This window comes from Corvus brachyrhynchos, unplaced genomic scaffold, assembly GCF_000691975.1.
Source record: "Corvus brachyrhynchos isolate BGI_N302 unplaced genomic scaffold, ASM69197v1 scaffold87, whole genome shotgun sequence".
Lineage (NCBI taxonomy): Eukaryota > Metazoa > Chordata > Aves > Passeriformes > Corvidae > Corvus > Corvus brachyrhynchos.
In genome coordinates, this window is record NW_008239767.1 from 3,109,318 (window position 1) to 3,119,998 (window position 10,681).

Sequence of the window (10,681 nt, forward strand, 5' to 3'; positions counted from 1 at the left end):
AATCAGCTGAGGCATGGTAGCAGAGCTCTTTCAGTTGCCATGCTGGAATCTGAGAAGAATTCTACACCCAAATTATCTCCTTTCCTCAGAAGACCATTTGTTTTTAATAAACTTGTAGAAATGAAACTATCACTAGCCTATCAACTCTGCCCAGAACAGCAATTTGTAATCCCCTAAAAAGCTGAACAAGACTGAAAATATATTGCAAGAAGCCTGATGTTCCAGCTCCAGTACTTAGCTGTTACATGTTGGGAATACATTAACAAAACAAAAAAAATTGGGTGGGGATGAGAAAATGTGCAAGCAACTTCAGTGCCATGGTAATTAGCTACAGACTTTATGCTAGAAAGAGATCAGTTGGGTAGGCAGCCTCAGAAGATGACACATCTTACTCAATACCCAGACCATGGTCCATGCTTTTCCTACTCCCTCAGCAGGATTATTCTCAGAGTTGTCAGTTTGTTCATCAGTGGATGCCACAGAATGACACAACCTGAAATTCTTCACCAGGAATGAAATGCCCACAACCATGCAGGCAGCCCTGTTGAAAACATGAACATACATGTAGGAAAAAGAAACCAAGAGTCATGCAAACCTCTGCACAAGCCAGTGCAACAGTATGACCTCCTGGAAGCACACTGAAGCAGCTCCAACTAAGAAGCAAGTACTTTCTAACACGGTTGCTATCATTGCAATCCATTGTCTTGTATCCATGGTATCTACCATGAAGCAGAAGAGTTCCTAAAACCAGATGGCTGCCTCATATGTGAATGTTGTGCCTTAAAACAGTCTTTTTAACGAAATGACTGATCCTTCATAGTTAAGAAAAAAAGGTAAAATATGAAACCGTGCAACTCCTTGATGTCCATTCCCTTGTACTACATCAGCTAAACAATAATCCTTTGCTTCTGCCACACAGGTGAGTTTAAGTCTCAAAAATTCTCAAAAAACTAAATTCTACTTCCAATAGACTTGACTCTTCAACATGAGCCAGCAGCCTTTCACATACTGCAGATTTCCTGATGTTGCAAAAAAACCCAAAATCTGCTAAATTCAATGGAACATCCACCTGAGAGGTAGAAGATACAGTGAGGACTACTAACATTTAAAAAAACCTGACAGTATTAAGTAGCTATCAACAGTTGGAAGTCACCAATGCCTCTGGATGATGCATTTGCCACTGGCAGTAGAAGTCTCCTATCAAGCTATTGATGAGTGAGGAAGTTGGAATCCATCACACAGGCTCACACCCAGGCAGTGAAGCTTTTTTCCGAGTCAGATCTCTGGATTGGAATACCCAGAAGTGCCAATTTAATTTCTAAGCATGATATAGAGCATGATATTTGAAAGGTAGTTTCTCATAATACTGTCTAAGCAATTTCCAGCTTTTGGATTAACAAGAAGCAGCTCTTTAAACTCACCTATTACAAACACAGCAAACCTTGCCTGTTAACACTCTTGCCATTCACAAACAAAAAAGCAATCTGAAATTTAAATCAACTTAGCAAAACCAGAAAAACTCTAATGTAGTCTTTCATAGTCATTTCATAGAATGAAAGATCAGATCAGAAAGCCACAGGCAAGGCTCACACATGAAAATACCATTGTTTCACTTGCTCACAACAAAACACAACTCATGATAAAATGTAAATGTTTTCTAAACACTGGCACACTAAATATGCTGAGTTCCTTCTGGCTTGCTGTCTCTTAACAGAATGTACATTTTCCTATAAATGCATTTAGATGAAACTGTAAAATTTAAATTAAGAGCTACAGGCACAATAAACATACTTCGGATTCCAGAGTCATACAACAGGATCCAAACCCAAGTCTCCATTTGAAAAGGTTGGATTTGAAAACTTCAGGGTTGCTAAAGGACTGATGCAATGACAGGTTAACGTCTTCATCTATATTTGACCTATATGTAATGAGAAACAGCAGCCTTCAGAGGCAGGAAACAGACCAGCTGGCTTGTCCCTTTCACACAAGTCCTACACTTCCTGGAGGAAGAAGTGAAAGGAAGAGTCCCGTTAAAATCAGCTTGAACTCACACTGAAGTGCATCTACGTCAGCTCCTCAATAATGCTTAAGACGTGCACCCTCCTAGTGCTGTCCTGCACTGTGGCAGGATCCCCGATCACTGCCTTCTTCTGAGGACCTTCCTCTAAACTTGTCAACTTGCATACATTTAAACAAGGTGGGCGACAAGTCAGCATGTTTTATTCATGCTTTGAGCAGTCATGTCTTTCTCTCACTTCTGTGGACGACCATTTCAGAACATTCTGTAAACTATCAGAGTGATTTAAGATATATAACAAAACTATGCCAGAGGCACCAGGAGCCTGCCAGGCTCTGCAGGCTAACCCCTGACCATCTGCTAAGGAAGCACCTGCTGCCATCGTGTCATCAGCGCTCGTGGCAAGCCAAGAGTCAGTTTGAAGTGATGTACTGTACTGTCAGTAGTCAAGCCACAGCCTTGTATCACTTCTTAGGACAGAAAAGTTTAAGACACTTTCTTGAAAAGACATGTCCTTTGGTCCTTTATTTGTATGGTACAACAATCTTAGCTCAAGTAGACACCAAACTCTCCAATCTACCCTTATCAGTGTTTTGCATCTCAGCCATAACCTAGTCTCCTAAACACTTAGAAACAATGAGCAAAGAACATTGTTTTCTTTTTCAATTCCTTCTCTGAGTCAGTAGAGCAACCTTGTCAAAGCATATGGCTTAACTGTTTTGTTAGAGCTCTGTGGTCCAATTGCAACACAGGAGTTCCTGCCAATTTGCTTTTTACCTGTGGTAATTTTGCATATTGGCTGACGACCAAAAGGAGTTGATTGCCACAAGTCACACCCAAGCAGACATGTCCTGTCAGCAACCTGCAGTTCTCAGTACACATGGGTGGCAAGGTTTGGTGGTCTTCAAGCATGATCATGTCTATCTACTCACAAAATCCCCTCTACAAAAACCATCGTAACACATTTGAGTTTTATCAATAGCTAGAAAAAATAGACTCTAGGAAAGGCAACTGACTGACATGCTGCCTCAGCTCAGATGGCCAGAGTAAAAATTACATAAACACACAACATTAGCATAACATCAGGACCTTTTAGCATCCAATCCCTTTCATTAAACTAATTAAGATAGAGATATAACCTACAACAAAGCATGACATCACATTATCCTGGGCAGAAAAGAGAAACAGGAGGGCATTTAGACGTGGCTGGTCCAGAAGGAAGCGCTAATATTGTGCACTGTCATTTCCTGTGCCTACAACTAAACTGTGAGCCTCAGATGCCCAGTGAATGCCCCATTTGCCAGCAGCCTAGAAAATGCTGTTCTAGTATTCCACCTACATTCATTTCAAGGCTGATGTCCAATATCACTTGTGATGCTAGTGCAGATGGATAGTATAGTATATTCCCTCTCTTACTGAACTACAGCTCTCAACTGCTTCAGTAAATGTTTCACAATCTAAAGAGAAGACTTTATGAGCACAAGCAAAACATGTTTTGTATTGATTTTGAATATTTTCAGCCAGCTCTGAAGTAAACAGGATCAAAATAGCAAAATTAAAAGCATTAAAAACTGTTTTAAGGGTCTAGCATATTATTTGCAAGATTCCAGAAAAAGCAGACCTTACCATACTCTGCAAAGTGACAAGCTAGCCTGTGCCAAGCATTCCAGTTGTCTTCCAGCAATTTCCAACATCTGGTTTATTCAGGTTAATTTAAGCCACCAGCTCTCATTCAAGCAAAATTTTGGACAGAAGGAAAACCAAGCATCCGTGCTGAATCTGATGGGGTGTGATACTCTAATATCAGCTTACCAGTGAGACTTCACACTGCAATCTTGCTGGTACTGCTGACTCAGAGGAACAGAAGTACTGCTGCAAACCCTGCGCTACAGACCACTGTCCGCAAGGCTACCAAGAAGGCTTCTTCTATCATCTCATTTAGTCTGAGTTCAGGGTTCAGTCCTGTGCCAGGTGACCCATCCTTTCCTTTATATGTCCTGCCCTGAGATTCAGACCCTGATTTCCTGCCTTGCTTTACTCCTTGCTGTTTAGTTTTTAGGGTATTTGAAACCCCTCTCTCCAAACCAGGCAGGATACTATTCCTAATCTGCATGCCATGTGTTGAAGCGTGGAGATGCAAGGTTTATCACTCACTGGTGAGACCCCTGTACTTACGCTAGGCACACAATAGAAATTGTGCTTTTCCACCCTTACCAGCATCCTGATCTGTGCTCCAAAAAAGGAACAGGGCATGGTAACTTAAGGATACTGTTTGGTACTGTTTGGACTCACCTTTAGGCTACAGTAAGGCTGAGGGAAGGGATGTAATGTCATCACTCCAGCCCCAATTTTTCCCCATCCTCAGAAATACTGGAGCCAGCTCCTTCAGCAATACTGTATGTCCACAGCTGACTGAGGAAGGTCTATCCCTTTATTTTCTTCGGTGACAGGGAATGAACTCAATGTACAAGGCAAGGTTTTGGTAGCACTGGGAAATGCTGGAGCTGTGACTTCTGACAACAGGGGTCTCTTCCACAGGTCTCAGAGGATATCTGCTTCAGCACCATGGAGTGCATCCTGTACCTTCTGCTCTACCTCTAACCTTGGTGTACCCTTTGCCATTTCCTTTTCCCACTTCCTCTGTCTGTCAAGTATTTTCTGCTTTTTCGTGGGTTTGTTTTCCTCACGATGCCACAAACTTGGTGGATGGGCTTAGCTGGGTATTTCAGCAGATCCACCATGGAGCTGGCTGTGTCTGGCACAGAGCAGGTCCTGGTCTCTTCTCATAGAGGCCAGCCCTGCAGCCAACAATTTGTCACAGACACCCAGCACTGGGGAAGGTAAGCAGGGCAGGAAGAGCAAAGGAGTCACAAGAATCTTGAGCAGCAGTAGAAAAATACTAGAAGCAGTGTGCCTCTACTATACTACCATTTCTTCAAAAGTAGGAACTGTGATGCAGGAAATTCTCCTCTTTGGCTACCAATTTCTCAATCCAGCAAGAAGCAGAGAAAATGAGTAGCCTTCAAAATGCTTTATGCCCTTCAAAACTATGCTGTCATCTACTTTTAAGCGCTTCAGGGGATCCTTCACATGGCAGAGACACAGAAGCATGGGCTGACCACACTTACTGAGCATTTTCCTGGAGACTTCACAGAACTCCTCACTAGAGTGACAGGCCCATGTATGGCATGCACAGAAGATACAGGGTTTAAGAGTGAGGCTGGGAAATCAGAGACATAGATGAAATCAAAACACAGAAAATCAATCAAATCCGCATATTTTTGTTATTGTCATTTAGAAGATGTTCAACTGCTGCCACCTCAGATCTAAGAGAGCAACACTATGAGATTATTATGAAACACACTCAACTACTAAATAGAAGTCTCTGGTCACTGGGATCCTGACCATCTCATAAACAGCTACTCCATCAAGGTCTACAGTGGAAGTCAATACATAGAAAGACCTGACTTGTCCCAGAATTTGTCATCCATGACCTTGACAAAGCATGTTTAACAGAAAGATCTTTCTTACTATTGAAAAAGACTAAGAATACATGCCCTCAGGACTAGTCAATCTTTATCAAGTTACACTGCTTAGATGAAAAAAGTTTAACATTACAGTGCCTACTCACTTTTCTGTTCCCTCATCTTCCCTCTTCCTTTTCTTAGGCATTGCACCATAAGGCAATTTGCACACAGAACAGTTGAGATCCACAGGATCAAGTGATCCTGCCCATATTTCAACATCTGGATCTTAACATGAATTCAAACTTCTACTCTGATTCAAGCATATTTTGAAAAATTAGCTAAGTCTTAGCTTGATTAAAAGGGCAGTCTTCTCTTGGAATTACACATGCCTTAAAAACAGTATGAGGCTGGGGGAGGAATTGAAAGTTAATGCCACTTAAATACTCAAGAACACCTAATCTAAAAAGCCTTCTTATTACCTCCCCTTACCCATGACAGACATTTCTACTCCTATTCAGAGATCTACATGCCTCCAAATGAAGTGTGTTTTCAATACCCTTTTGGGAAAGGACATGGTAGAAGCCCACAGAAACAGCCATTCAACACAAAAATTGATGATGACTCCTTACACACAATAAATGTGCTAATCCAACATCCAATAAAGAATTAAAGAAAAAAACTGCTTGCTTGGATTTTTTTCTTTTCAGGTGTGAGAGCAATTCATTGGGGTGACAGAGGAGCTCACACTATAACATCCACACCAGCTATGACAACAAAAGCCAAGACAGAGTATTCCAGCTGATCTTCAATGGTAACATTTAAACAAAGTCAGTTTTCTCACACACAGAAACTGTGACAAATTACTGCAGTACAAGATACAGTGAGACATAAAAGCAGTTGCATTAGTGAAGTGTGAAGGATTAAGCCCATTGTGTGCAGGGACTCCGTGCTTGGCAATTTTCTTGACGATTCTCCCACAGCCGTAAAGACCGAGTGTCACCTGGACTGCAGAGCAATGCAGTACATCTGCACTCCTCCCGCTAGGAAAGGGCCACAAGTGCCAACACACTTGGAACACTCCCCAAATCACTTCAACAGCAAACTACTTCTGAAATATACACACCCTGGTCAACCTTATCCTTTAACCCACCGAGTCAACAGACACTGAAGTCTAGGGACTCAAGGCAGTTCCAGTGACCCCCACCTTTCCCAAAAACAAAGACAGATATTCATCACGAATAAGACAGAGGTTTCTAAGGCTAACCTGTGGGACCTAGCAACTTCATCTTTACAAGCCTAGGCAAAAAAGTTTGATGCACTGCTTTTGGTCAACAGACACTTCTATTCCAACACTGAAGACCACAGTGACTCAAACTTGTTAGGTCAGCCGTAGAGATTGCAGAAGGTAGAACACTGCAGGAAAGAAGTGTCTGTATAAGCAAAATACAGACACCACCCTGCAAGTTCAGTTACCACCATGAATTAAACCATAAACTTCTTTTTAGAGCCTCTCCTTGCCAGGTACATGCAAATATGCAAAACTAAACTTGGGATGAAAATAAATTACAGCAGATACACAGGTCATCTCCACAGCCACAGAAAATCAAATCCTGATCTTCATCTGCTTTGCTTCCACTTTTCACAAACATCTCCCAGCTCTTGATCAGGCTTCTGGGAGGGTCTTCTACCTTATGAGAATTATTTTGAAGAAGTCAGGAGACACATGTGGTCTTCTCAGAATACACACTGCAGAACTTCCTCCTGCTGCAAAGCAATTCACTCAGCAAAATAAGTCAAGGAAAATCCCAGCCATTTTTATCATTTTCACAAACAGGAACTTGTTACAACCACCTGCAGATGCAACAGCCTCACTAGTTTTCAGTTCACTTCCCTAAATGAAAACTTGAAGGTCTGTTTCTGAGTGAGATTCTATAAAAAGAGCTGAGTTGAGATCAACTACTTTCCCCTCATCTATCATGTGTTTTCACATTTGGAAGTCATGTTATTTCCTTTCTCCAAAAGCATCTCCCTCTTGATACCATCAGAGTCATTCCCATTTGAGGCTGGAAGCAGTCTTGTCCCACACAATTAAACCCTTGGTGAAGCCTTAACACATCTTTCAGAACAATTCTAAGAATCAAACTCCTATGCTGTGCACAAGGATTGCCTTCCCACTTGAATTATAAGTTTATATATCCTTAATGTAGCCCATATGCCTCATTCACCCACTCTGCAATGGCCCTTCTCACTGCATCAAAATAAAGTTCTTAATTCCCCACTTCTTCACAGGAATAATAATTTAGCTAACAAACATTGGTTAGCTGAGGGATAGGAATCCATAGCATTGTGGTGATTTTAAGACAACTTTTGGATGCCAACAGTTTTATAAGTCCAAAATGGTCAGAGCTCAACTGTCCCAAACCATCAGAGCATCCTAGCTTTACATTCCTTTTCCCCCCACAGGGACTTGAGAAACTCATTTAATGCCATCTGGCACTACTTCCAGCAGTTGCTGCAAATTCACTAGTAGGAGATCTGGAGTTCAAGCAAAAGGTAAATCCTGTTAATAAGCATATGATAGCAACCAAATGATACTTTAGTACTTCTTTACAAGACAAGCCTGTCCAGCACCCAGAGCCCACACCAAAGGACAGCAGCATCTATATTACAGTCTGTATTTGAAATCTACAGCAAGTACAGAAAACCACACAAAAGTAAACACTTAGCAGCTCAGCTTTTCTACACTGAAGACATTAATTCTGTTCTTTTCTCCCTTCCTTACATACCACCTCTCACCTTGTCACCTATTATCTCCCTATAACCCTCTGGAATTAGTATCTTCTGCAGAAAACATATGAGGACAGGCATCATTGTGTCCTATCCTTACAGGACTACTTAACCCATGTGAAATAGTTGATCTCTCAATTTCATTTACAAAGCCCAGTTGTTAAGTAGGGCAGTGGAAGAGAGGTTGTGTGACTTGACACCTGGCCACTAAGACACTAAATAAAATTATGGAGTTCCCTAAGGACACAGAATCCCAACATTAATACCAGAATTAGAGCTCTTCATGAAGTACCACTCCAACCATCACTCTCTGTGATGAACCTGAATTTTTAATCATCTAAATCCTTCATACCTTGACATAAAACTTACTGTAAGGCACTGGGAAGTTTTTACCTTTCATCCTTCACATCTTCAAATGCTACTTATCCAACTTGAAATGCACCCAGCCAGTTAAACTCTGAACTGTTATTTACAGCTTGTAAAATAGAAAGAAAAATGAGCAGGCATATGTCTTCCCAAGAAATTATAACTTTTCTTCCTCTTGTATGTGTGACATGCGGGTAGGTATGAAATTGTGTGGAATTCTACTGGCTTCTGTCTCCACTACAACCACTTTCTTAAGTAGTAATATTAGCACCAATATCCAAACACAGACCCTTTACAGTCCTTAATATAACACCGGTAGATTATTTCTACCTCACTTTAATCCTGCCTATTCCAGATAGTACTTTTATTTATATATATGTACATACACACAGAAACACAGAGGCACAGCATGCTTTTAAATACATGAGCTATGCTTTTTTTAAGCTAAAGCTTCTAGTAACAGATACGGTCTGTATAGGACAGTCCAGACAGAGCCTACAGATTAAAGAGTGTTGACAGCTACCACACAACATAGGACAGACATCAATAACCAAGATGATTTTTTAAAATATACAAGAAAACATGACAGAATACATGATATCATGACCAATTATCTATTTAAACAACAGTTTAGACTCCAGTGAGTCTTCAGTCAACGCTGCTTACATCAGCATTTCTTGGACATATATGCAAGAGTATCTAGATATACTGAAAGACCAGCCCACTCTTTGGCACTTGGAGGGTAAGCTACGAAGTCGTTAAAAGTGAAATCTGGAATTATTTTCCAGAAGTAATGCTACCTCCTTTTAACAAACACTGCATCATCAGAACTGTACCCACAAACACCTGCACCAGCAATATTTAGTAATGGCCAGCAGCCAAGAGACTGCCTGGTGTAAAACCTGCTGATCTTCACTTGAAAGTACGTCTTACCATGTCCAAAAAAACCACGGGAAACCCACTTAGTTTTAGATATTAACACCTGCTGTTGATCTGCCAACTTCAATGCTGGACAGAGATAAGAGTGGTAAACAAGGCCAATTAATATCATATGACGAAATTCTTTCACCATTCTACTACTTGCTGTCTCCAAGCAGGGACTGACAGTTGAAACGAAATCGTCAGGACGAAACATGACTAGCTCATTGTTTTCCAATAAATGTTTTGCCTCAACCTTGTTTCATGCCTTAACTAGCTTATGTCACTCCAGAATACACCATAAATCTGAGATAAAGCCAACAGACATCTTTAATAAAACAGGATGCAAACTAGTGGATAGCTCACAAAGTTGCTGTCAGATATTTGGGACCTCAGCAACAGCCCTTAAACTCTCCAAAGGTTGTCCCAATCTACAGCACAGCGTTATCCCAGTGCCTTGCCATTTAAGCACACCATCATCCGAACCTCTTCAGAAGGTTGTGGAGATGGCCCCACTCAAGCCCCACTGGTGCTTGGCCAGCTCTGGGAATATCATTTATGTATGTCTCATCCTAGCTTAATCCTGACAGAAGTAGGCAGTGACAAGTGTGCGTCCATTTTTCCCTGTGTCCAATTCCTTCCCCTCTTCCCAAGCCCCTGCTCCATAAGGTGCTCTTTCCACTTTCTTCCTGGATAAAAGGCAAGAGGTCATGAGAAAAAAAAAATGGCCGAAAGAGCAGTATTATGCAATAAGAGAAGAAATGCAATAATAACTCATCCTCTCCTGGAGATTTCCCATCACCCTTACGCTCTGCAAGCTGGATTAGAGCAAGCGTGACAGCCAGCCGGCTCAAAGGCCCACTAGAGTGCCCTGCGGGCAGGCTCCTCAGCCCCGGGCCTTCACTGGGGAAACAAAAAGGGATGCTCACAGTCCAGGTGCTTTTTCTTGGGCCCCATCACTTCATGCGTGGTGGCTTTGCAGACGGCTCTGGCTACGGCCGATCCCGTAACGCTGTACTGAGCAGCTGCGATGCGATCTGTCAGCGTCTGACCCGACATCTTCGAACGGCGTGCTGGCTGCTGCCTGCTCTGCAGGGCTGAAAGACACGGGAGGGGAAGGGGAGAT

At 41.8% G+C, this 10,681-nt stretch overlaps 1 protein-coding gene across 1 annotated transcript in view; it reads right to left on the bottom strand.

The window, feature by feature from the left end:
- SNAP91 (synaptosome associated protein 91) overlaps window positions 1-10,675 on the bottom strand; it is a 63,527-nt gene extending 52,852 nt beyond the window's left edge. Inside the window, 1 exon segment of the mRNA XM_008640224.2 lies at window positions 10,485-10,675. Coding sequence (XP_008638446.1) covers window positions 10,485-10,614 — 130 coding nt within the window. The 5' untranslated portion in view covers window positions 10,615-10,675.
- Between the last annotated feature and the right edge of the window lie 6 nt (window positions 10,676-10,681).